Here is a 27057-nt window from a genome sequence, read left to right as displayed (position 1 = left end):
GCACTGTGCTAAGCGCTTGGGCGAGTCAGAGGTTGGGGAGGATGAGAAGCAGCAGCAGAAGCAGAAGGTCTTCCCCAAGTTCAGGGCGTTGGCAAAGCTTGGGGCTGCCACTGGAACCACAGCTGTGCTTGTTCATTCATTCACTCATTCAATCGTATTTATTGAGTGCTTACCGTGAGCAGAACATTGTACTAAGCGCTTCAGAAAGTACAACAGAACAACAGACACATTCCCTGCCCACAACGAGCTGGCCTCTACACCGCGAGGAGCCTCTCCCTCTTACGGTGTCGTCATCCGCTCAGTCTTCTGGTTGGTGGGGTTTCTTTTATTTTTTCATCTTCCCTTCCGTGTCTGTTACCCAATCGATCAGTCAGTGGTAGTTCTTGAGCGCTTACTGTGTGCAAAGCACTGAGCTAAGTACTTGGGAGAGTACAACAGCACTTACATACATATCTGTAATTTGTCTGTCTCCCCCTCTAGACTCGACTCCACTGGCCTCCTGCTCCACCCCGCCTTGCCCACTCACTAGCTTGGACACACGTTCTATCTCATCATCTCTAACCACTGCACTCTCTACCCTCACCAACTCCGAAATCCCTCTGTCTGACTACCACCTCCTCACTTGCCTCTCCCACTCACCTAATCCCCGTAAATCTATACTAGTCCCCCGATCTCTGATCTCTGGACCCCATCCAATTTTCTCAACTCATCATGCCCCGCTTAGCCTCCACACCCAAACTACCCTCCCTTGATGACCAAATAGACATTCTCAACCCCACCGTCCCTACTGAACTCACCTCTCTCACTCCCGTCTCCCTTCGTCGATCTTGTACTGCTAACCCATGGCCCTGGATCACCTGCACAGCCCGCCTCCTTCATTCTTGTGCTCAAGCTACAGAATGCTGCTGGCGGAAATCTCGATATCAGGCCGACGTCGTCCACTTCAGGTTTATCCTTGCATGCTTCAACTCTGCCCTCTCCTCTGCCCGGAAGAACTATTTCTCTATCCTTATTGACACCCATGCCCATTGCCCTCACCGGTTGTTCCAGACATTTAACTACCCCTCCTCAGGCCCCCTGTCCTCCTGCCTCCCCACCCACTCCTTGCCCCCAGTGACCTGGCCACCTACTTTGTTAAGAAAATTGGCACCATCAGGTGTGAGCTCCTTAAAATCACCCCTGCCCCTCCTCAGTCCCTCCCCCTTCCGGCCCCTTCCTCAACTCTCCCATCTTTCCCGGCAGTATCTCTAGAGGACATCTCCTGCCTCCTCTCAAAAGCCACCCCCTACCACCTGCTCATCAGATCCCATTCCTTTGCAGCTTATCAAAACTCTCGCCCCCCTCCTGTTTTCCCTCCCTGACAGCCACCTTCAACTGTTCACTCTCCAGTGGCTTCTTCCTCACTGCTTTCAAACATGCCTATGTCTCCCCTACCCTAAGAAAACCCTCCCTTGACCCCACGGCTCCCTTCGGCCATCGCCCCATCTCCCTCCTACCATTCCTCTCCAAATGCCTCAAATGAACTGTCTACACCCGCTGTCTCAAATTCCCCTCCTCCAAATCTCTCCTTGACCCTCTCCAATCTGGCTTCGGTCCCCTTCACTCCACAGAAACCGCCCTCTCAAAGGTCACCAATGGTCCCTCTTGCCAAATCCAACGGCCTCTACTCCATCCTCATCCTCCTCCACCTTTCAGCTGCCTTTGACGCTGTGGACCACTCCCTTCTCTTGGAAACGTTTCCCAACCTTAGCTTCGCTTACTCTGTCCTCTCCTGGTTCTCCTCATCTCTCTGGCTGTTTATTCTCAGTCTTCTCAGTGGACTTCTCCTCCGCCTCCCATCCCCTAACTGTGGGGGTCCCTCAAGGTTCAGTTCCACCTTTTCCACTCCAACCAAACTGCTACCATGTTAATACAATCACTCATCTTATCCCGCCTGGAATACTGCATCAGTTTCCTTGCTGACCACCCAGTCTCCCACAAACCTGACCGCACGCTTCACTCTTCTAGTGTTAACCTTCTCACTGTGCCCCGGTCTCGCCTGTCTCACCGCCGACCGCTAGCCCTCATTCTACCTCTGGCCTGGAACGCACTCCCTCCTCAAATCCAACAATTAGTCTCTCCCCCCTTCAAAGCCTTTTTGAAGGCCCATCTCCTCCAAGAGGCCTTCCCAGACTAAACACCACTTTTCCTCATCTCCCACTCCCTTCTGCGTCGCCCTGACTCACTCCCTTCCGCGTCGCCCTGACTCACTCCCTTCCCTCTTTCCCCCCTTCCGGCCCCACGGCACTTATGTACATAGCTGTAATTTTATTTATTGTACTGATGTCTGTCTCCCCATCTCTAGACTGTAAACTCGTGGTGGGTGGGCAATATCACTGTTTACTGCTGAGTTGTACTTTCTCAAATGCTTAGTACAGTGCTCTGCACACAGTAAGCACTCAATAAGTATGACTGAATGAATCAGCAGGCAAGCAAGCAGCTATCCACCTGAAGACGAGAGATGGCTTGATGGGATGACTCCAGCTTTTGCTTACTGGGCTCTTCTTGAGGGGAAGACTGGACCCTAGAAGCGGGAATTGTAATTATGCTTACGTCTACACCCAGTGCTTTACTCTGGCTATCTGTTTTACGATCCAGTGGATAAGGCTCTTAGGGAAGATGAGCTATTAAGTACCCGAGGTACTAGGCCTAACTAGGTCACGAGATCAGAAGGCAAGCATTGGGATTTTATTTTTATTAAAGTTTTCTCATCTCCTTTCCTCCTTCCTGCCTGGCCAAAAAGCACCGAGACGAGGATCGTATCTACTAAATTCTCTTGCCCGCTCTCCAAGCACTTTGCACTCAGTAAACACTAGTGATTCACTTGAGAGGAGGGCCTTGAATCTAGCTACTGTGGACATTTTGAAAAGGAGTCAGAGGAGCAAATTGGGCAGTAAAAGTGAGGCCAGCATTTCTTTTCAAAAGCCAGTACCTGCTCTTCAAAATAAAAAGGGCCTGGAAACTAAATTCCAGGTCCTGGTTTAGCAGCTGAGTTAAGTGGATAATGACCTGGGCCCCTCTAGCTTCCAGAAGGAGAAAGGACAAAGACACTTGAGGTAAAACCCTTGAGCTCTGTTGAAGGCCGGAACTCCTCCCCCAGTGGGATTATGCCTATTCTTAACCTGCTCGGTCCCCCTTGGCTACTAAAACCCAAGCCGTCAGCACTAGTGCGCTCCATTTTCTTCTTACCCATCAGTTGGCAGTCCTGCCTAAAGTTTGGGATGTGGAAAGATGGTATTTATTGAGTGCTTACTGTGTGCCGAGCACTGTACTAAGTGCTCAGTGCTGGACTAAGGACCTAAGGCAACTTTTGAAGTTCGGAACCAACCCCACTCCCTGCTGACTGCCACAAGGAGGAAGAAAAGCACTTCTTTTCTTCTCTGCCGACTGCCACAAATTTCTCTCTCTCATTCATACACATACACAACAATGGATTAGGGAGTTCCTCCTTAGCAGCAAAGCTGAGGTAAGGCATAACAACAACTTTAGGTCACTGCATTTGTTGAAATAAAATTATCCAGAGTAGGGAGTAGAAAGACCATAGGGAAGACAATTCCCTTACCAAAAATGTATCATTCCACATAAATGCACAACACAATCGCGTCATTGAGCAGGCAAACCAAATGCTGCCAAGGGGGGTTCCAGGAAGGTCCTCAATCAACTCATAGCATTGACTGAGAGCCTATTTGCACAATAGTGTACTAAGTGCTCAGGAGAGTCCAACCAAATTAGTAGACGCTATCCCTGACCTCAAGGAGGTTGCAATCTAGCAGGGAAGGCAGGCACTAAAATAAATTACAGATAAGAAAGAAGAAAAAAGAGGAAATCTGAAAAACCACTCCCTCCACTTGCACCTCTGACCCCAGCCCCTTGTACCTTATTAAAAACACTTGCCCTCTGCCTCCTTGCCTTCCTGACCTCTATCTTCAACCACTCTCCAATGGCTCTTCCCCCCACTGCTTTCAAACATACCCATGGACCCTCACCCTAAAACACCTCCTTTGACCCCACAGCACCCTCCAGTTACCACCCCAATTCCCACCTTCCATTCCTTTCCAAAATCCTCCAGGAAGATGTCTACACCAGCCCCCTCCAGTTCCTCTCCTCCAATTCTCTCCCTGCCCCCCGCCAAACTGGTTTCTGCCCCCTTCACTCTAAGGAAACTGTCCTCTTTAAGGTCCCCAGTGACCTCCTCCTTGTCAAACCCAAAGGCCTCGTCTCCATCTTAATCCTCCTCAGCTGCCTTCGACACTGTGAACCACCCCCTTCTGCTGGAAACACTATCTATTCTTGGCTTCAGAGACTGTCCTAACCTGGTTCTCCAATCTCTCTGACCACTCCTTCTCAGGGTCTTTCGTTGGCTCCTCCTCTGTCTTCTACTTGCCTTGGGAATTCTGGGCCCCCTTTTATTCTCCATCTACACCCGCTCCCCTGGAGAACTCATTCGCTCCCATGGCTTCAACTACCACCTCTACATCCAAATCTATCTCTCCAGCCCCAACCCCTCTCCTCTGCAGTCCAGCATTTCGTCCTGCCTTCAGGACATCGCTACCTGGATGTCCCGTCGACATCTCAAACTTAACACGTTCAAAACAGAACAGAATTCATCACCTTCCCACCTGTCTGCTCTGTTCTCCCACGGACTTTCCCATCACTGAAGACAATATCACCATCCTCCCTGTCTCGCAAGCCCGTAACCTCGGCGTTCTCTTCGACTCATCTCTCATTCAACCCGCACATTCAGTCCGTCACCATATGCTGTTGGTTCTATCTTCATAACATCTCTAGATTCCACCCCTTCCTCCATCCAAATGCTACTGTGCTAATCCAAGCTCTTATATCCCATCTCGACTACTGCATCAGCTTCCTTGCTGACTTACCTACCACCGATTGACTGACTGGTTAAATAAGTTAGTTCCTAAGTAACAAGGTATGTAAGATAGGTAGAAAAGTGCCACAGTTGGTTGTGAGTGCCTAGGTGACACTGAAATGAACGAGCATTCGGGTGGGGATATAAGCATGGGAGAAGAGAAATAAACCAGGAAGGGCTTTGAGAATGGGGAAGTCTGTCAAATTTGAAGAGCGAAGGAGTTCCAGGCCATGGGGGCTGGGGTGGGGGGGAGGGAGGGAGAAAGGGATGAACAAGGGGTCAGCAGCAGGAGAGGTGAGAACGAGCCACAATGAGTAGGTTAATCAGTCGTATTTATTGAGCCCTTAATGTGCGCAGAACACCATACTAAGCGCTTGACAGACTACAATATAACAGACATATTCCCTGTCCACGACGAGAGGGACCAAGAGTGTGAGCTGGGGAAGCAAAAGCTTAATTAGTAAGGAAAGTTGATGGAGGGTCTTAATGGTCAGGAGTTTCTGCTTGATATGGAGGGGAACGGGCAACTATTGGAAGAAAATTTAAATGGAGAGATTCATTCATTCAATCGTATTTATTGAGTGCTTACTTTGTGCATAACACTGTACTAAGCGCCTGGGAGAGTACAATATAACAGTAAACAGACACATTCCCTGCCCACAACAAGTTTACAGTCTAGAGTGCAGAACAATGTTTAAAAAAAAAAATAATGATCCAGGTGGCAAAGTAAAGTATGAACTTGAGGGAGTGGGGGGAGACCAGTGAGGAGGCGGTAGTCAAGCCAGGACCGTGGTGGTGGCCATTTCAATTGAGGAAGGGATAGACCCAGGAAATGTGGAGGAAAAATGGAACAGTTTTTGGCAACAGAATGAATATGGGGGAGTTGAAAGAAAAGGAGTCAAACTTACGGAACTGAGGGAAGGGGAGGATGGTGATATCAAGTGGATGGGAAAGGATTTGAGAAAGAAAAGATGAGTTTGGTTTTGGATATGTAGTGAGCTTGAGGTGCTGGTGGAACATCCAGGGGAGATGTCTCAGAGGCAGAAGGAAGGGCGAGATTGCAGGGGACAGAGGACTGGGCTAACAAAGTAGATTTGAGAGTCATCTGCATAGCAGCCATGGGAGTAGGTAAGCTTCCCAGGGGAGAAACCAAAAGAACTCAGAACAGAGCCTTAGAGGAGAAAAATCATAGGGAAAGGAAATCAGAGGAAGAGCTGGTAAAAGGGACTGAGAAGTACAGCTCAGGGAGGTAGGAGGAGGAGAGCCAAGAGAGAACCATTCAGTAAAACAAAGGACAGATCATGTTTCCAAAAGGGAGTGGTACCCGGTGTCGAAAGCAACCGAGAGGTCAAGGAGAATCAGGATATAGTAGAGGCTGGTAGATTGGGCAAGGAGGTCGTTGGAGGATCCGAGAGAGGGCGGTCTCAGCGTAGAGGAATGTAGAGGGTGGAAAATGGGTAGTAGAGGATAGACTCGTTAATAATAACAACAATAATGGTAGTATTTGTTCAGCACGTACTACGCGTACCCAGTGCTTGTTCTAAACACTGAGGCAGACGTGCATTAATCAGATCGGGGCTCATTAATCAGATCAGCCACATGGGGTTTGGAGTTGAGAAGGATGAGCCAGTGGATCTATTAAAAGGACAAAGGAAGATGCCCCTCTTGCAAAACCCTTTTTCACAGAGTTCTTTCTGAGTTAAGCTCTTCCTTCCAGGAGCGCCAAATAATAACAACAATAATAATAATACTTGCTAAGTGCTTACCATTTGCCAAGCACTGTTCTAAGCACTGGGGTAGATACAAGTTAATCAGGTTGGACACAATCCCTATCCCACATGGGGCTCACACTCTTATTCCCCATTTTACAGATAAGGTAACTGAGGCACAGAGAAGTTCAATGACTTGCCCAAGGTCACACCGCAGACACATGGCCGAGCCGGGAGAAGAACACAGGTCCTTCTGACTCCCGGGCCCGGGCTCTATCCACTAAACCACGCTGCGTCTCATCAACAGCAAACAGCAAGCTTAACCATCACAACATTTCCCAAGTCAGGGAGCAGGTTGGCTTGAAAGACAAAGTCCATGCCAATAAACTCACCCTTTCCAAGACAAACGTGTCCAGAAAGCCAGCTGGACCACCACTCAAATCCCCGTCGGCCAAGCCAATGGGCTCATTTGCCATTTTCCACCGGCTCCACCCACGGCACCAAGGCTCTGACAATGATTTCTCCCAGTAGCCAATTCCTTGGTGAGGTTCAAAGTGAGGCAGAGTCAACAAAATGGCCATCTGTGACCACCTTAAAACCTTCCGTGTAGGAGAATTTTATTTACGTTCAAAGGAGGCACCTACAATGCCAGGCACATATCCTTTCCTATCGCTTGTTTAAAAAACGAAACAAACAAACCGTACCGTACATCGACTTTCAATAAAACATTTATACCTAGATAGGCCGCTATAGTTACTCGGCCATTTCAATCAATTTTTCCAAGCTGAAACCCAAGGCGGAGGGAGAAAGTGTTTGTGAATGGAGATAAGAAAAGCCAAAAGTAAATGAGGCAGAAGCCCAATCACCCTATTCGATGGCTACCATCCTTCAATCAATGGTATTTGAGTGCTTACTAAGCGCTTAGGAGAGTACAATAACAGAGTTGACAGACCTATTCCCTGCCTACAACAAGCTTACAGTCTAGAGGAGGGGAAAAGCACCTAGGCTTCCATGTGGAGAGGGCTTGGGTTTCTCCACCAAAGGTTGTCAGGCAGGAAAATAAAGTTCCAGGGTCACAAGTCAACACCCCCTGCCATAAAAGTCTCTTTCCCGCACCTCTCCACACCAGAAATGAGAAGGGTGGGATGGGGAAGGGGCACCAGAAGTGGTGAGGCCTAGTGTTAAGAGCTTGGGACTGAGTGTCCAGGAGACTTGGATTCCAGCTCTGTCACTTGCCGGTGGTGTGACCTCGGGTACGTCGCTTAACTTCTTTGTGCCCGGGTTTCCCCATCTATAAAATGGGGTTAAAATGCCAGGTCTCCCTATCTCTTAGATCGTGAGCTCCGTGTGGGACCGGGACCTAGTCTGATGGGCCTGTATTTACCCCATTGCTTGGCACACAGTAACCACTTCATGCCATCACTATCATAATGGTCCTATATGCCCACACGGCCTGGAGGGCATATGGAAGATGAACTAATGTTTGTGTGGGCACGGCGGGGAGGGAAGGAAGAGGGGGAGGGAGAGGACCATGTAGGTCAGATAGCCAACCTCCCCTGGCTTCACAGCTTCCTACAGCCCCCAAACGGAGGGAAAATTGGCACTGATGACGTTTTCCTAAAATCTCAGAACCTACCTAGCCCCAGCTGACTGTGAACTCCTTTTTCCTCTGTCTACGGTCCTGCACCCGGTAGGCAGTCAATCCTATTTACGAGGCTCGAGGTGACTTGATTATCCTTGCTGTCTAGAACCCATCGCCTCCACCTTTGCTCACCCAGACACACAGTCCTCAAGTGGTCACGGTGCTGATTCATTCCAGCTGAAGGCAGGGTTATTTGACAAGCCCTACAATCCTGTGAAAGCGTGGTTGTGGGGTAGACGCACATTCTGTACTGCGATACAGAGGGTGAAACAAAGGAACACCTCTCATGAATGGGTGTCTGGAAAGGCAGTCAAACGCTATCCTCCCAGCCCCACTCAAATAACTCTGTTGCCCCAGATGTTATTCTTGTCGGAGACTAAGTCCCCCTGCCCGGACCGCAAAGAAGTCTGACCAAGGGGTGAGGAAGAGATGCTACCCTATTCGGTGTTCTGTTGCAGGGAGGTCGGGGCAGTGGACAGTGATAATGTCACGGATTGGGAGCTGTGCTGATTATGATATTCATTCAATCGTATTTATTGAGCACTTACTGTGTGCAGAGCACTGTATTGAGCGCTTGTTCAGTACAATTCAGCAACAGGTAAAGACAATCCCTGCCCAACAACGGGCTCACAGTCTAGATCTTCCAAATTAGGGCCCTTTTGATGCTGTTTGTTAAGCACTTACTATGTGCCAGGCACTGTACTAAGCGTCAGAGGAGATCCAAGCTAATCAAGTTGGACACAGTCCACGTCCCACATGAGGCTCACAATCTTAATCTTCATTTTACAGATGAGGTAACACGGACCCAGAGAAGTGAACTGACTTGCCTAAGGTCAACCAGAAGACGAGTGGAGAAGCTGGGATTAGAACCCAGGTCCTCTGACTCTCAGGCCTGTGCTCTATCCACCAGGCCAGGATGCTTTCTGCGTCAAGAAGATCTCTTCCAGCTACTGACAGGAATCAGGATTCGAAAATCAAGTTTGGGGACGGGATAGACACCCTTTCCTCAACGTTCACGGGCTATGGTGCAATATGTGGCACGGCTCTGCACACGCCCTAAGAAAGAGAGACAAAATGGCTGACAGGAGACGTGATTTTGAGGATTTTCTCAAGAGTTATGTCAACACACAAGCCCAGAGGCAAAAGATCCTCTAAGTTGCAGGACAGTGAATCTTCTGGCAGATGACCACGTTTAAGGTTAAACAGTCTGGCTTCTTCATTAATGTTTTGATAATCATTCTTTTAGAGTCCTCACACTCTAGGAAGGAACCTGGTTTTCTAACCGAAACCTCAAAGGCCAACTAAATGGAAGGGAGAACTTTGTGAGAGGAAAGACACCTATTATTTTAAAACTCTAGCATTTGCTTTGCTCATGCTCAGCACATAGTAAGTGCTTAACAAATACCCTCATTATTATACAATCCCACCCAGGTCACCATTTTAGGGTCGAGTAAGAAAAGCACGGTGGCGATGTACTTCATCTCTAGATGCTCTGATCTAGAGAACTGCGAGGGTAGAAACGCAGTTTTGAACTATTTAGCTTAACCTGAAAGACCACAAAAAAGAAGAGATTAAGGTGAAGAGACACAAGAGAAAAGCAGCGAGGCCTTGTGGAAGAGAGCCCGGGCCTGGGAGTCAGAGAACCTGGGTTCTGATCCCAGCTCCGCCACTCGCCTGTTGTGTGACTTCAGGCAGGTCACTACCCTTCTCCGGGCCTCAGTTTCCCCTCATCTGTACAACGGGGATTCAATCCCCGTTCTCCCTCCTACTCAGACCGAGAACCCCACGTGGGCCCCGATGCTCCCGTATTCACTCAAGTCACTCGTATCTGTTGAGCGATCTTGGATCTACCCCAGCGCTTAGTACAGCGTTTGACACCTAGTAAACGCTTAGCCAATACCACGATTATTATAGAACTTGATACGACATTTCAGGAGCAGTCCTTTCCGAGATATCCCGGAGCTTGCTTCGAGTGACCGAACGCGCCAAGCCTCTCAAGCCGGCTGGTCCTGGCTGCGGCTCCTCTGCCGCTTTGGCTTTTCTCTTGTGTGCTTCCAGCTGCCTACCTTTGGACCTTTTACCTGTTTTCCAGTCTCTCCATCATACATGGGTAGGGGCTGACAGAGAAGGTGAAACAAATCCAACCCGCTCCCTGCAAGCAGCTTTGTTTTGGCGGAGAGGGAAGAGGGAGCCGAACCGAATGTGCAGAGAAGAGGTTTGGGGATCGCCCGGGGATTTCAGTCAGAAGGATACCTTACCTGTCCTCGTCATTAAAGAGGGATGACGGGAGGGTCGAGGGAAACTAATTTGCTTAAGAAAGAAAACCCACCTTACGGAGGGGAGCCGTAGCCGTTAAGAGACTATCGCTGTTCTTCCTTTTGTCTGATGCAGGCTGGCTCTCAGGTGAGCTGGTAGGAGAGGGAGAACTCAGCGAGGAAGGGCTGAATCGAGAGTCATCTTCGGGACACGATTCCATCACCTCACTCTCCGAAGTGGTCGTGTTCTCCTCCGGAGACGTCACTTGAGGAGATTTAGCAGTTAGGATATCCTGCAAGACTACCACCGGCCTCTTTCCTTTAAAAATGACTCCCTGGGCCTCATTCCAACTGTCCCCCTTGGTTTCCGAGTGCCCCCCCGGGAGCTCTGCCATGTCAGAGCGGGATTCGGACAAACCTGTCACGGAACCGTTTCTCTCGGGATCCCTGGAGCCATTGCTCGGAGGTGCCAAGTCGGTCCCCTCTGAAACGGGCAACTTGTCATTCTGACCGGCATTCGGCAGGCCCAGCTGCCAAGGCTCTTTGCTGCGGTGGCCATTGATTGTCTCGCTGGGTGAAACTGCTTCACCATCGAGTTCACTGTGGTCCGCGGCACCGCCCGGTCTGTCATTAGAGTCTTCTGTCAAGTCAATGACAACCACGGCCTTGTCGATACTGTTTTTCATATTTTTGGTTACAAAGCTATCTAGAGGACCCTTTCCATTCACAAGTTTTGGCGAGAGCTCTACGGCAGCATCCGACCGACAGTCATTCTCCAAGTGGTCGAAGGACGCGAGCGGGGTTTCTAAAGCAGGGACTTTATTCGGAACAGATGTAGTCTGAGGACTGGATTTCTTATCTTCTGAACTGGGATCGGTTTTCTCCTTTGGTACAGGATTCAAGCGCTTGAAAGGCAAACGCGCTGAAACAGAAAGAACCCATCCCTTTAGTAAAGCCAGAAACAGACCCAAAGACACACAGAGTTCAGCAGCAAGTCAGTCTTAGATTCGGAATACTAGAATTGTCAGCTTTAGCACTCACTGGAGTGGAGGGGAGCAAACATGCCATTTTCTATCTCATCATTTCACATTCAAAAATAACAGAAACCCGAGACCCGTGGTCTGAGAACCCGGACAGCCAGAGTTATTGTCAGGTTCCCCAGGGAGGAAATTTCAGCATTCTCTGGATTACCTAAACTGTACACAACCGAATTATTCCAAATTCACGTAGGGCGTGAAAGCCCTTGAAAATGGTTAGCAATTGCTCTTCAAGAGTAAGACGTAACAAAAAACCCCAAACCGAAACAAAACAAAAAAACCCCAGAGGACATAAAAACTCAAGTTCATCCTTAAGAACCTTTTGGCTGATGGGTTAATTTTATTCAGTGTAAACAATATTGAAGTGTAATGTTTTGGCTCACGTGAAGATAGGTAAATATCTAGCCCCATCCCGGGAAGTTACCTTGTACTAATTTCTTTGTTGGAAAAGCCGGTTTATCTTTGCACTCCACAGCTGTGAATAAAATGACAGCAAAGCATGTGTTATTACATATATAAATGTATAAGTACAATCCATATTCAGAGTGAGGGGCGCCAGCAGGTGATACTTTCCATTGAGGGAGAAGAGAGGAAGACCTGGAAAACGATGATCGATCAGTGGTATTTATTAAGCTCTTACTATGTGCAGAGCACTGTACGAGTCGTGCTTGAGACGAGACAAAAACCTCAGTTTCCTGCCACCCAATACCTGCTTGTCAGGATGGCCTGAGGAGCGTAGTGCTCTAGTTGATTCCGGTGTCTCTCTCCCTCACTAGATTCCTCGAAGGCAGGGATCACGTCGATTAATGTCTAATAACACACGCAGATGATACCCAATCTACATCTCCTCCCCTGATCTCACTCCATCTCTGCAGTCTCGCATCTCCTCCTGCCTTCAAGACATCTCTACTTGGATGTCCACCCGTAACCTCCAATTTAATGTGCCCAAAACAGGGCTCCTTCTCTGCCCACCCAAATCTTCTCCTCCCCCGGACTTTCCCGTCACTGTAGATGGCACCACCGTCCTTCCCATCTCACAAGCTCAGAACGTTGGCGTTATCCTTGACTCCTCTCTCTCATTCAACCCACCTATTCAATCCGTCACCAAATCCTGTCGGTCCCACCTTCACGACATCGCTAAATTCCGCACTTTCCTCTCCATCCAGACTGCTGCCATGTTAATACAGTCACTCATCCTATCCTGCTTAGATGACTGCATCAGCCTCCTTTCTGACCTCCCAACCTCCCGCCTCTCCCCCATCCGGTCCATACTTCACTCCGCTGTCCAGATCATCTTTCTACAGAAACGTTCAGGACGTGTCGCCCCACCTCCTCAAAAATCACCAGTGGTTGCCTATCCACCTCCGCAGCAAACAAAAACTCCTCACCACTGGCTTTAAAGCAGTCCATCACCTGGCCCTCTCCTACCTCACCTCTCTCCTTCTACAACCCAGCCCGCATACTTCGCTCTTCTGGTGCTAACCTTCTCACTGTGCCTCGATCTCTGGCCTGGAACGCCCTCCCTCCTCAAATCCTCCAGACAATGACTCTCCCCGCCTTCAAAGCCTTACTGAAAGCACATCTCCTCCAAGAGGTCTCCCCAGACTAGATCCCACTTTTCCTCCTCTCCCACTCCTTTCTGCGTCACCCTGACTTGCTTCCTTTGCTCTTCCCCCCTCTCTCCACCCTACAGCACTTATGTATAGATCTGCAATTTTATTTATTTGCATTTGATACGTCTCCCTCCCCTCTAGACTGTGAGCTCGTTGTGGGCGGGGATTGCCACTCTTTATTATTGTACTGAGACTTTCCCAAGTGCTTAGTACAGTGCTCGGCACCCAGTAAGCGCTTAATAAGTACGACTGAATAAATGAATAACAATCGTACGCTCCCATGGGCTTATACAGCGCTCTCTGCGTACGGCAGGCCCGCAATAAATATGACCACGCAACTGATTGAGGCTCCTTGCTAGACAGGGGCACGTCTGTAATAAAAGGCGGGCACAGGAATACTTACACACGCGCACATGGGAAAGGGGAAAGTTGAACAAAAGGTAGGGAAAATAAGAGAACCCCATACGGCGGACTGAGGTGAATCACCCGAAACCGTGTTGGACATTTTCAAACGATTTCTAGGGAGTACTTTTGGAAGTCCCCCACGGACAATGAGATTTCCCAGTTTAGGGTCGCCTAATGATCCAAAAAATAACTAAATGACTCGTTCGTTCATTCGCTCAATCGTACTCTTCGAGCCCCGTGTGCAGAGCGCTGTACTAAAGTGCTTGGGAGAGGACAATACAACAATAAACATTTGGACAAGAATGTATCAGGCCAGGCGCTGCTGGGACTTTCTCCATACTAGGTGAGTACCCACGGTTCTCCGCTTAGGTTTTTTCCTCTAAACCGTAAAGCTCATTGTGGGCAGGGAACAGGTCTACCAACTCTGTTATATCATATTCTCCCGAGTGCTCGGGGCAGTGCTCTGCACAGTGAGCGCTCAATACAATTGATTGATTGATAGGTACCACCCCCACACCCCAAGTCAGAGGATGAGCAAGTATTGGGAGCAGGACCCAAGAAAAGGAAAGGGGGAAGAGGCTGGATGCCTCGGGGCGAATCGAGGCGATGGCAATTCGTTCATTATGAAGGAAGCCAACCGGCTCCACCCGTGGTCCATCCGAGCCCAGTGATTTGCCTCCGAAAGAGGCCCAGGGGGAGGGGAGGGAGAGGGAGCAGTTCACTTTCCTGGACACCCGCCACTTCTTCTCCAAAGCCAACAAGGGCCATTCCCCTCCGCCACCTGATTCCCGGGGCTTCGCGGCCTAGTGGCTGGAGCCCGGACCTGGGAATCTCAAGGGCCTGGGAATCTCAAGGGCCTGGGTTCTAATCCCAGCTGGGGGACCTGGGGCAAGTCACTTCGCTTCTCGGGGCCTCCGTTCATCGGTAAAATGGGGATTAAGACCGTGAGCCCCATGTGGGACTGAGCCAATTTGCTTGTGTCCACCCCAGCGCTTAGTACAGCGCCTGGCACGTAGTAAGCGCTTTAAGTACCGTTGTTATTATGATGATCGCGATCATTATTATCCGCCCCTTCCCCAGTGCCTGCCCGGGGTCAGTAGAGGCGGGGGGTGGCCAGGGCAGCTCCCTACTCTCAAGCCCGTGCCCCCCTCTCCCCGCCAATTCGCCCCGGTGACTCGCCCCCTGCCCCCGTGCACACATTCATAGCTCCTTCTCCGCCGGCGGTCGGGGCTGGGGGGCGCGGGGGAGGGATTTGGACCGAGCCGGCCACTTCCCCACCGCGCCCCTCGGACCCTCCCGCCTTCCCTGCTCCCCCCGCCCCCAGTCCATCCCAACCACCTTACCGGCCGCCATCCTGCCCGGACTGAGTTCCCGGCTTTCGGGATCCTCCAGCATCATTCCGAACCCGGCCCAGGCGGCTCGGGTTCCCGTCGGGGACCGGCGGAAAGGTCGGCCTCTTGGTCGGCGGGCGGGCGAGCGGACCCCCCGCGCGGCTACTTCCCCCCCACTCCCTCCCGCCGGCGCCGCTGTTCCAGCCGCTAACGCTCGTATTTGGCGGGAACCCGGGCAACCCCGCCGCCCGGCCCGCGGATTGGACCAAGACGCGTCACGTGGCCCCCGGTCCGTGGCGGGGAGAAGGGAAGGGGCGACCTGGCCAGACGGAGCTCCTTCCTCCTCCCTATTGACATTCCCGACTGGAGCCCGCGGAAAAGACCGCGCGGGCCGGCTCTCGGCCTTTTTTTCCCCCTTCCCAAGATGATTTCCCCCCCCTCATCCTCCCCATCCTCCGCTATTGGCCGAGAAGGACCCACCCGCCGATTGGTGGATGGAAGCGTCAGCCCGAGCTCTCCCTGGCCGTGATTGGCTGAATACGATAGGGGGCGGGGCGAAGGGGCCGGTCCGCGCCTCCCCCCCCCCCCGGCGGAGGGCGCTTTAAGGAGCACGTCTGGGTGCGTCGTGGCGTCACCCGTCGTTTGTGACGTTGGGGGCCGTGTCCGCAATCGTCCGAGTCGTCGGGGGGTACCGGCCTTCGCGTCCTGCCTCGTTGTGTGTGTGTTTTACCTTTTACTCGCAGGATGAGGCGAAAATGACGATGCGGTTGCCGTGTAACTTGGTCCTTCCTGCAGTCGGAAGGGGACGATTTCAAAAGCAAGGAAAACGGCGGACCACCCCCCACACTCCTAGTCCTGCCACGTTGCCTCCGCACTCTATCAAACCCTCTCCCGAAGAACAGGCCGCTCTTCTTTATTCCGGTTCCTAAGCGGAGCGGGGCTCAGTGGCAAGAGTCCGGGCTTGGGAGTCAGAGGTCATGGGTTCGAATCCCGGATCTTCCACTTGTCAGCTGTGTGGCTGTGGGCAAGTCACTTCACTTCTCTGTGCCTCAGTTACCTCATCTGTAAAATGGGGATTAACCGTTAGCCTCACATGGGACAACCTGATAACCCTGTATCTACCCCAGCGCTTAGCACAGTGCTCGGCACGTAGTAAGCGCTTAACAAATACCAACATTATTATTATTAGAACAGTGCTCTGCACATAGTAAGCGCTTAACAAATACCAACATTATTATTACTGGACAGTGGATTGCCTAGGAGGCAGAGTTCTGTGACAACATTGGGTCCTTTATGGCCGATGAAGATCCTGGACCTTATGCGAGGTTTTTCCCTCACGCAGGTTGACACCCGGCTTTGCTTTTCATCAGCCTTTATCCTCGGTTCATATTTCAGTCCATCTTATTTATTAAGCGCTTACTGTGTCGCTTGGGAAAGTACAATGTAACGGTGAAGAGTGACAATCCCTGCCCACAACAAGCTCACAGTCTAGAAGGAGGGAGACAGACATCAATACAAATAAATACAATTACAGATCTATACCTAAGTGCCGTGTGGCTAACGCAGGGCTTACTCTGCAAAATGGTTCACCATCCCCTGCATGTCTTCTTGCCTGTGGCTCAATCATCTACGTAAAAGAAGCACATCTTCATAAGGATATGCTGGGGAACAAAGTAATAATGTAAATAAATTTAATAATGAGGGAACAGAAGAACACATAAATTAAATAACTTGCCCAAGGTCACACACCGCAGTCGAGCGGCCAGGGCTAAATCAGAACTCAAGTCCTCCGACTCCTCTTTCCCCCACTGAGAGGCTTTCGCTATTATTTTTGTTTTCTCCCCTGGTCATATTCTCCCCCCAGCCCCACCACCCAAACTACCACCTCAGCACTTAGGCATTCACAACTATCCATAGCCCTGTTAGGAACGATTGCAATGTAAGGTTTGGGGTGCTGAGGATGCAGGGATTTGAGGGAGTAAAGTAATGGATGGTGAGCTAAAAGGACAGGGTTGAGGAATAATATGAAAGAAAGAGAACGTTCTCTTCAGACAGTAAGAATATAACAATTGTAAAGCGACCATTAGAAGAGTGGTTTCAGCAAACCCGTGGACAAGAACATGGGAATTAATGCAAAGAAACGAGCCAACACAGAGCCGGGGAGAGAGATCGGCTAAGGAAGATCCCCAGTTCGACTGGCTCTCGCACTTGAGAGGGAGGAGGTCACTTTTTGGTGCTCCTCCCTGAAGTATAAGGGGGCCAGTGGAAGTGGTCGTCACATGCACAGTCTCACACACATCCACACACACATCCCTCCCCCTCTGGATTGTCCGATAAGGGGGCTCTTGCAGATACAAAGTTCACACCAGCTGAACCAACAGTGACCTTTGAGAAGACTGCACAAAATCCATAAGGAGGGGGATGGGGAAAAAAATCATTCCTGCTTCCTCTTTATGTGACCATCATCTGGGAACACCCCAAAATATGTAAGTGTGCCCCAGAACACCCAATATACAGCATCAAAGATGAAGGAGACCTTCTTTACAGACAGAACCAGGGAGGCACGAAGGATGCTGGTGGGGCTAAGAGGGGGCTTGGTGAAGGGTGATCTTTGCTCTGTGGGTCGGAGATCACTGATTGCTGGACCAGTCTGGGGTGATCACGCACATCTGAATCCATATTGCCTCAGACCTCTTACATGTTGACTCACTCTTGGAGCGGCCACTATCTTGGGGTGGCTCATGGGGCTCTAGGGCAGATTCTCTTACAGGGGCCCTCAGGGTACGTTGTCAACAGAGGGCGGTTGTCGGCAACAAGCACCTCTGTACATATTGACTTCCGTACCCTTTTAGGGTGGCCCCTGACCGCCATCCCGTACCCAGACAAAGAGATGCATGCGACGTCTACCGGGTTATGCCAGGCACTCAGGATAATGCGATGACATTTTCCAGGAGTATGGGATGACATTTTCCAGGAGTATGGGATTCTGCGCAATCCCAGAGCACTTTCCTAGGGACATTCCTGACGAGTCCCCCACCACTCCCGCACACACATACACACTTGCTCCAGAGCCTCGGTATTCCCCCTCCAAGTCAATATGAAGCTTGGCACAAGGTCTAAGCCATGGAATTTAGCATCTGGAGTTGCTCCGGATGGAGGCTCGGATGTGAAAATAGGAAAAAAAAGGCATAAAAGTCTCCATATCAGAATTGACAGGAGACAGGCCAGCTGAAAACCCTAAACCGTCTGGTATAAAATTGGATTAATTCATTCGGTCATATTTATTGAGTGCTTACTGTGTACTGAGCACTGTACTAAGGCTTGGGAAAGTACAATACAACAATAAACAGTGACATTCTCTGCCCACAACAAGCTCACAGTCTAGAGTGGGGGAGACAGACATTAATACAAATAAATAAAATTACAGATATGTACATAAATGCTTTGGAGTTGGGGTGGGGTAGAGCAAAGGGATAAATAAAACTAGCCATCCTGTGCCTTACCATTCAATCACTTAATTATTGAGCACTTACTATGGGCAAAACACTGTACTAAGCAAGCACTTACACATCTTTCTATTCTCTTCTTCCTTCAATCTAATAATGAGTACAGAAGCTATTCAGTGCTCACTATGTAGCAAACACTATGCTAAGAGATAAACAGATACATGAAGCTAACATTCGCAGAGGCAGGGACACTGATACCTTATCTTCACCTTACAGACGAGGAAACTGAGGCTCCGATTCCTCCTCTGCCACCGAATTGCCAGCTGATCCAGGTAGTCACCGATGGTGATGATGGTATTTGTTAAGCGCTTACTATATGCCAGGCACTGTTTTAAGCGCTGGGGGAGGTATAAAGTTAACAGGTTGTCCCACGTGGGGCTCACAGTCTTCACCCCCCCCCATTTTCCAGATGAGGTAACTGAGGCCCAGAGAAGTGAAGTGACTTGCCCAAAGTCACACAGCTAACTCTCTTCCCCTCTTCAAAGCCCTACTGAGAGCTCACCTCCTCTCAGAGGCCTTCCCAGACTGAGCCCCTCTGCTCCCCCTTCCCCTCCCCTCAGCACTGTGCTCATTTGGATATATTTTTTTAGTACCCTATATATTTTGTTAATGAGGTGTACATCCCCTCGATTCTATTTATCTTGATGTTCTCTTATTTTTGCTTTGTTCTGTTTTGCTCTGCCATCTTGTCTCCCCCGTTTAGACTGTGAGCCCGTCACTCTATCTGTTGCCGAATTGTCCATTCCAAGCGCTTAGTCCAGCACATAGTAAGCGCTCAATAAATATTATCGAATGAATGAAAGTGGCGGGGCGGGGATTAGAATCCACGACCTCTGACTCCCAAGCCCGGGCCCTTCCCACTAAACCAGGCTGCTCTGGCCTGTAAGCGTCTTGAGGAGAGCCGTGATCGGCGATGGATCGGGGGTGTTGCCGACTCCTGGGTTGTTCCTTCTGCACGCAGGTGGCGCTGTTGGCGAAGGGAGGAAGACGGGGCTATTGGGCCCCTCTAGACCGCGCCGTCCTGCCTCTCTATGGTCATCCGGGCGGCCCGCGCGCGTTGTCGCTCCGCCCTTTCCCCCGACTTTCTCCTTGCCCCGCCCTCCCCACTTCGCCCGCCGATTCTCCACTCGCGCCTGCACGCGCGCACGTACGCACGTACGCACTTACCTACGTACTGCCCGCCCGGTCAGCAGGGGGCGCGAGAGAAGGCCAATCGTTCTTCCGCTCCCTTTCCCGGTTCCTGTTGTCGGTGCGGGCGGGGACCGGAAGTGGTGTGCGGTTGCCATGTAATATCCTGAGAAGGCGCGCGCGCAGCGGCGGCGGCAGCAGCGACAGCAGCAGCGGCGGCAGCGTTCCGGTCGGGCAGGGCTGAGGCTGCGAGCCACCCCCGAGAGCCGTCGCTCGGACGGTCAGCCAGTTGTCGACAGACGGTCGGGACCGCGATCGGTCGGTCAGTCGGTGCCGTGGCGGGAGGCGGAGGCAGCATGTCGGTGGCAGGACTGAAGAAGCAGTTTTACAAGGCGAGCCAGGTGAGCCGGGACTGGGGGACCCAAAGGTAAACGGCCCTCGATCGGTGGGAACGATGGTCGACGCGGACGGGGGGGACAACCCTTCCCCGCGGCCCGGTGAGGAGGGGGAACGGGAAATAAAGGCGAAGGAAGGACACCGATCTCTGATCGCTGAAGGGAAGTGAACGCCCCCCCACCCCAAAACGGCCCGGAGGCCAAGGGCACCCCGTTTCGGCCCCTCTGGGCCGAGGCCGGGGGGGAGAACTAGCGAGATAGGCCGGTTAGGGGGCAGGTCCAGGTGGGCGATCAGTGAGGTTGGACCCAGGTGCCCCTTCCCACCTCAGCAGGCACATCCTTCTTCATCCCCTATGGCACACGGAGTAGTGGCAGGCCGTTGTCCCTCACGGAAAGAGGCTAACCGCATGCTGACGTTCGTCCTCAGAGAAGGGCAGAGATTCCCACACACTGGATGAGAATGACCGTGGCCCCCTCGGCCTCGCCTGACCCACTTTTAGGGGAATATCTGGGCGTCAATGCCAGACCTGCCATCGCTTTTGGTTTCTCGCATTCCTCTTCGTTCCCTGACTTGTCGATGGGGCTGCAGGCCCGGAGCGCGCAATATTTGGAGTGTTTTTCCCCCTCTCCATCAGAGACGTTTTCCCCTCCTCACGGACAGAAGAGGCATCCGTTTCCTGGGAAAGAGCTCGCTCCGTGCAGGGGTCTGAAGCAAGGCCTTGAGTTTGTTTCCACAGGGTTCGTAGTCCAAGGTTTGCCCACAGACGAAAGCCTAATGGGGCGGGTTGGATCTGAGACGGGCCCAAGGGAAAGAGTTCTAAATCAGATTTAAATCACACTACGGCAAGAACTGTACTTCAGCCGCAAAGGCAGTACCTGGAATGAAAAGCATCTGACTACCCCCTTTCATCTTCTAGTCAGATCTTCGGGATCATGTTGGGAAACGGATTTTGAGGTGGGCTTGCCCCAGGTCGGTAAGGGGCTAAGTTGTTTTCGCTTTTTTCAGAGGGCAGCCCACGGTGGCCCTGGAACACCAGTTCTTCATTCAGCCTAAGGACAAACGTTCTGCAGGAAATGCGGTGGAAATGCCAGGGAGGCAGGGCAGCACAAACAACCATCTGTCTTCTCTGCATCCGTTTTGCTTCCCTCCATCCTGGCTCCCGTCCCATCCCTTGCTTCTCCCCTGGTCATATGTCTGGCATCTTGTCCCTGATGGAACGAGTATTTAAAGGGACATTCTCCCTGCTTGAGGGGGGGACGGTGGTTAAGGAGGTGCTCCCGGTCGGGCACTGAAAAGCGAGTTCACAATTGGGGCGTGTGTGTGTGGGAGAGGGAGAGAGCGAGAGCGCGAGAGAGAGATAATCTCCAGGCCCAAACAGCCCCCTGCCAGCTGGCTTGCCGATAATTCTTAGAGTCCGTCTGTGCCAAAGATTTTGGAGCGTAACTAAGGATGGAAGTGGCAGTCGATTGGAATGCTGATCTGCTTTTTCTTCCTTGAAAGGAGGGAGAGGGGTTGCCAACCGAAAGGTTTGTTCTATCTGAGCAAGGCGGAAAATCGACAGTGGCCATGTTCCTCTTGCTTTTGAAACTGGCCTGGTATTCCCTGAGACTGAGCGTCGGGGCCACGGATGGGGCGCTGGGGCCGGGAAGGGGACGAGGTGGGGCCGTGGGGCACTGCCCGCCCCTTCTCCTCGGGTGTGCCTTCACCGAGTCAGCTGCATCCCCAGAGGGGAGCCAGACACTTTGGGCCCGACTCCAGCAGGTTTCACACCCAGTTTCTTGGAACGGTAGATGAGTTTTCTTAGGCAAACGAGGGACAGTGAAAACAACCGAAAACTCTCCAGACCTAAAACTGGTCTCTCAGCCTGAGTCACTGACCACTTGCAGCCTCCCCCCGCCGCACTCCCCGCAAAAAAAAAAAAAAACCCAAAAAAAACAAACTTCAGTCCAAGGCCTGCAACCTTGGCAGTTGTCCCCAGCCCCTAAAGTGTCACCTCAGCTCTTCTCCGGAAAGGGGGCTTCGCTCTGGGCCATGGTGCTGTCGTCAGATGGGCCCGGGGTTGGTTCCGGGACAGCGTACTCAGCAGCTGCAGCGTAACCTCAGGAAGTTCGCTCTTCCTTGATGGGAGCCGGTGGTAGGGGGGTGGGAAGGCGTTTTTAGCTGAGCTGGGGGTTTGGACCGGAATCCGAGGGAATGGCCAGGGTGCTTCTCGGGGCGCCCGACGGGAAAGGTAGGGGACTGGAATCTGACCGGCCGCCCGGTGTGCTGTTTATCTGGGACACCTGGGCCAGCAGAAAAAGAGACCCGAGAGCCGGGGCTTAGTGTCACCTGAGGCTCCGATTCCTCTTCCGCCACCGAATTGCCAGCCGATTCAGGTAGCCGCCGAGCCCGGGCCTCCTTTGGCTTCCTCGGGCCGATATCGAGGTGGGGCCAGTAACTCTGACCTGCTTCCCAAGGCCCCAGGCAGTAGCCGCGGTACGCAAGGGTTGAGGTAGAGCGGATGTGACTGGCGTCGAAGGGGTCTTTGGGCCTTAGCGGTGACCGGCTGATGAGAGATGGCATTTGGGCCAAAAGAGTGGCGGTTCATCCCGAGTACGCTCAAGACGCGAGCGCGAAGCATCTGTTTGCCCACCCGAGTGGATGCTCTGTTCCCTCGCTGGCTTTTAGCCCCAAATCAGGGATTCTCAGGGCAAAGCCTTTGGCCTGTGAGGTCAGGGTCGATCGGTCATTACCGTCCCTTTTCTCCTTCCTCAGGGGTGGAACCTGGTCCCGGGGTGGGGGGTGGTCTGTGCGACATCGGAACCTCCCCCGCCCTCCTCCCTCAGGCCAGAGAGCCAGAAAATTGGGCCCAACTGGAGGTCACTCAGACTGGGTGCTCCCCTGGCCACCGGGGGACATGGAAAGCCGTGACTCGCCCAGCGGGGTCCTCTCGGCCTCGTGTTCCGGGGCGGGTCCGCCCCGGCGCCCGAGCATCCAGCCGGACCCCGAGCCCCTCTTGGACCTCTTCCTCGGGCCGCCGCAGCTCCTCCTGCCGCCAGCGTTTCGAAACCGATCCTATCTGGGGAAACTTGGTTTAATTCAAGGCGGGCGGCCAGGGTCCACGATGGGATTTTCCAAGGCAAATGTTTGGGCCCCACGGAGGAGTGGGAAGGAGGAAATGGGCTCGACGCCGTCCGCTGAGCTGAGCGGGGTCGCTCCGCTCTGAGGAAGTCTCCCTGACGGGAGCCTCAGCCCGAGGTCAGGAACCCGTCGGACCCAGCGTGCTTCCCCCGCTCCGCCCCCTCCCGTCCCGGCCCCCCGCGCCCTAATTATTATTTAACGAGCGCCGACAGAGCGCTGGGGGCTGGGTTTTCCCGGGCTGTTGCTAAGCCGTCCCTGGCAGCTGGGTGGGGGAATGTGTCAGCCTTCTGGCAGCAGCTGGTTTCTATCTCCTGGGTCTTTGTCTCGTGTGGCTCTGGAGTTGACGTTGTTGGCGGTTCCATTTCGGCCGGGAAGAATTAGGGCAGATCGGTCGGCGCGCTCAGCGGCCACCCTTGCTCATCCCTTCCTCGCGTGCACCCCCGCCCCCCAGCCCAAAGCTGTTTTCCGGCACCCCTCCAGCCCCTGGCTCGGTTTCTTCCCAGAGATGTGGCTGAGGCTTTTTTTTTCTGAGCTCCCGTGGGGTGCTGGGCTGGGCCCCTGCAGCCTCCGCCCCAGAAGATCTCTCGAACCCTAGGGAGAGTTTGTCCGCACCCCCAGAGGCCATGATGGGGGGTGAGGGCTGTGGGACCCTTGGCGTTCATTCATTCACTCAGTCGTATTTATTGAGCACTTACTACGTGCAGAGCACTGTACTGAGCGCTTGGAAACTACAATTCAGCAGTAGAGACAATCCCTGCCCTTAACGGGCTTACAGTCTAGAAGCGGGGAGACAGACATCAAAACAAGTAAACAGGCATTAATATAAATAGAATTATAGATATATATATATATATACAAGCGCTGTAGGGCGGAGAGGGGGGTAGAGCAAAGGGAGCGAGCTGGGGCGATGGGAAGGGGGAGCTGAGGAAAGAGGGGGCTTAGTCTGGGCTTAGTTCACCTTTGGGCCACGTTCAGGCGGCCTCAGGAGGAACCGGGCCAGAGCCCGGTCAGCCACGCTAGGTGGAGCCGGGGCCCCAAAATATGTCCGAGAAACCAGATCTTGAGGCCTGTGAGGGCTTGGTAGTAAAGAACAGGTCCTGCGGGTTTACCGCCGCGTGGCTTCCCCCGGCTCCCCATTTTTTCCCAAGAGAGAGGGACCCTAAAGGGGCAGTCTTCTCCTATGGTCTTTTGGCCCTGCCACCCTGGGTGGAGTCTGGAGGCCCTGGCAGAAGGGTCCCCTACTTGGGGCTTGGAGGAGCCGACCAGGCTGGCGTGGGGGCCGGGGGACGCGAAAAAGCGGTGATTTCTTCATGGGGCTGGGAACCTTTCATCTTTTCCCTTCCCTCCAAGCAGCTTCCTTTTGTCAGTCACTTGGGCACCCAGCTGGTGATGGGAAGGTCGAGTGGGGGGGGGGGGGGAGGGTCCTTTGGCTCCGGCTATGGGACATCGAGGGTCCTGGCTCACCAGATGATTGAAATCTAGAGATAACCCCCCAGCTTCCTCATTTCCAGCAGCCTCAGCCTCCCCGCCCCCAGCCAGAGGTTTTGCCAGAGTTAGCCACTATCACTAATGTCTGATTTGGAGTTTTAGCCTTGTGACACCCCCCCCACCCCCTTTCCCTGTTCAGGCTGGCAGGGAGGTGAGGTTTGGTGGCCAGGCAGGCTGAAGGAGCCTCTTGGCCTCCCTCCGCCTCCCTCCAGCCCCTCCCCCCGTACATTCCTCGGGGTCCCCCGGGGGTGAGTGAGTGGAGGCCCGGCCCCAGGTGCCAGATGTTGATCGTGAGCACTGGCACACGCCCACTGCTTCGTGGCTTCGTCTCGTTCCAGCGTTGCTGGTTGGAGAGACCCGGCAGCTCCTTGGGGCCCGTCCCCGGTCCCCCCAAATCAGGCCAGTCCCTGGGACCCAGAGGGAAACTGAGTTGTTTCTTTTCCCCGCCCCCCCCGGTTTAACCTGACCCCTTTCTGCCCCCCGCCCCACCCCCAAGCTGGCCTGCAGTTCTCCTCCTCCCTCCCTCCCGGCCTCCCGAGGCCTCCGACCGCCTGAGCCTGCATTTTCCTGGACTCGGTAATTCCAGCTGCACCGAGTTGGTTCCTGGCCGGGTCGTTCTTTCTGCGGTCGCCTTCCGCTCTCCCGCCCAAACAGGATCCGGGTTAACCCTTTGGTCTGCGGAAGGAAGTCAAGGGACGGAGCCCGGCGCGGGCTGTAACTTCCCAGGGAGCCGCACGGGTGGGATGGAGGTCCGGCTGGCCAGCCCCCGGCAACCCGAAGTGGGAGCGGAGAGAATCCCGGAACTGCACAAGCTTCCGGGTCGATCTGCTCTCTCCCCGCAGCCCTCTCTCCCGGTGGGGTGGCTCGAGTCCCCTTCCGGCCCTCACCCGCCACCTTCCCTCCATCCTCTTCGATGGGTCTCGCCCTTCCCGTGGGCTGGAGCGCCTGGGGTATTGCCACTTAGCTCCAGAGAAAAGTTGCCATTCTGCCTCCCCAGCGGCATGAATCCCTTGCCGCCCCAACCCTTTCCCGAAGGGGCTGCAAGTGTTTGGGGTGGAGGGTTCCGTTTTCCGGTTGGGTGGTGATGGGGTAGCGGGGACCCGGCAGGGGGAGAGACACCCAGGGACGGAGAGCAAGCTGGGACCCAGGATATGGGGGTTTCCAGAGCATCCCAGTGGGAGGAAACGGCCAAGGAGCCATGGCTCCCGTTCCATTTTCTGCTGCTTGGTGTGGCTCAGGTTGTCGTCATCGTCCCCCCGGCCAACCGTTCTAGACAGGAGGAGGGTCACGGCCCTCCCACACCCCCTACTTGCCCCTCTGACCAATCTGTGGGATTTATTCCGCGCTTGGTAGGTGTAGGGCACTGTCCTAAACACACCCGGGGGAGCACAGTAAGGAGATTTAGGTAGACGCAATACCTGTCCTTGAGAAGTTTCCAATTGAGCTACATTCTCTCCACCGGGAATGTTCCCTTAGGGACCCGTGTGAATCCAGCCACGCCCCGTAGAAGCCGCGAGTATTTCCGGCCATGCGGACTTCTCCCCCGTGGGGTCGAAACCCACCCTCGGTAGGTGAATAGGGGAGCCGGAGCAGCCGTGTTTTTGCCTCGTGCCCCGAATGTGCCGCTGACGTAGAGGATTCGTTCAGGGGCCCGGTGAGTTGTCCGGAGACCCGGGCTGGACCGCCAGCAATGTGATTTTTCCAGAACCTTCTGCTGCGGGAGAAGGCAGTTCCAGCTTCCCAGACCCCATTTCCTTCCCTCATCCCCAAGGAAAGAGAGGCAAATGGGAGGGGTCGTCGCCGGCTGGGAGGCCGTCTTGGAGGCCTCCGCAGAGGAGGAATGGACACCCGTGGAGCGGGGCCAGGGGGAGGAGGGGAAGGAAGGGCCCCAGCAGGATGATGAAGACGAGGGTTCTGCTTGTCGTTTAGAAGTCAGGAAAGGCGTTTTTTCCAGGGAGGGCGACCCCGGTTGGCAGAGCTGCTTAATTCCAGAAACGTGTGTCCAGTCGTCCCGGCTCCTGGGCTCCTCGGGAGCAGATGGAGACTCACCACGAGGCTGGGAGGAAGTTAACTTGCCGCAGCTCCTTTGCCTTGCCTGGCTTTCTCGAGGCCCTTCCAGGTTGTAGACATGAAGCCCAGCAGCTCCCCTGTCGCCTGTGAAGGCAGAGCTTCATGCCCGACTCCATCCCGACCCTGGAGACCCAGAGTCTCACCCTTGCCGTGACCTGGGGCGGGGGGCAGAAGTGGGGGGCTCCCTCTGATTTCGTGGGGCCCCGCACCAGCTTTGGGGACGGGAGCGGCCTGGTCAGAGCGGGGAGCAGAGGAGCACTGTGAGGACAGAACAATAACGGTGGTATCTGGTCAGCGCTTACTCCATACTTCAGGTCGGGCACGGTCCCTGCTGTCCCCGGGGTTCGTGGTCTAGGGACAGGAAGGGACTGAGGAAGTGGGGAGCGTCGCCGCGGAACGAGAGGAAATCCTGCCTCCGCCAGACAGGTGCGGGGAGAGAGTCTCACGG

At 53.3% G+C, this 27057-nt stretch overlaps 2 protein-coding genes and 1 long non-coding RNA gene across 5 annotated transcripts in view; 1 reads left to right on the top strand and 2 right to left on the bottom strand.

Moving 5' to 3' along the window:
• CHAF1A (chromatin assembly factor 1 subunit A) overlaps positions 1-15321 on the bottom strand; it is a 33690-nt gene extending 18369 nt beyond the window's left edge. Inside the window, exons 1-4 of one of the 3 annotated variants that reach the window (XM_039910438.1) lie at positions 14914-15319; positions 11977-12027; positions 10934-11437; positions 10590-10780 (exon numbers count right to left, since the gene is read on the bottom strand). In XM_039910438.1, the coding sequence (XP_039766372.1) occupies positions 10590-10780; positions 10934-11437; positions 11977-12027; positions 14914-14968 (801 nt within the window). In that variant the 5' untranslated portion in view covers positions 14969-15319. Of the gene's footprint in view, positions 1-10589; positions 11438-11976; positions 12028-14913 lie in introns of all 3 variants that reach the window. The other 2 variants (XM_039910437.1, XM_029052693.1) reach the window with 2 other exon arrangements.
• Positions 15322-15925: 604 nt separating this feature from the next.
• Positions 15926-18762, bottom strand: LOC120638081. The gene is made up of 3 exons (XR_005659557.1): positions 18606-18762; positions 16444-16562; positions 15926-15963 (listed from the first exon to the last, which is right to left on the bottom strand). It is a non-coding gene; the product is annotated as an uncharacterized LOC120638081 (long non-coding RNA).
• Positions 18763-19722: 960 nt separating this feature from the next.
• Positions 19723-27057, top strand: part of SH3GL1 (SH3 domain containing GRB2 like 1, endophilin A2) — a 31550-nt gene continuing 24215 nt past the window's right edge. Inside the window, exon 1 of the mRNA XM_029052698.2 lies at positions 19723-19936. Coding sequence (XP_028908531.1) covers positions 19892-19936 — 45 coding nt within the window. The 5' untranslated portion in view covers positions 19723-19891. The remainder of the gene's footprint in view (positions 19937-27057) is intronic.

Source organism: Ornithorhynchus anatinus, chromosome X2 (assembly GCF_004115215.2).
Source record: "Ornithorhynchus anatinus isolate Pmale09 chromosome X2, mOrnAna1.pri.v4, whole genome shotgun sequence".
NCBI classification, from domain to species: domain Eukaryota; kingdom Metazoa; phylum Chordata; class Mammalia; order Monotremata; family Ornithorhynchidae; genus Ornithorhynchus; species Ornithorhynchus anatinus.
The sequence above is the reverse complement of the archived record's forward strand: the minus strand, read 5'-3'. Positions and strand labels throughout refer to the sequence as shown.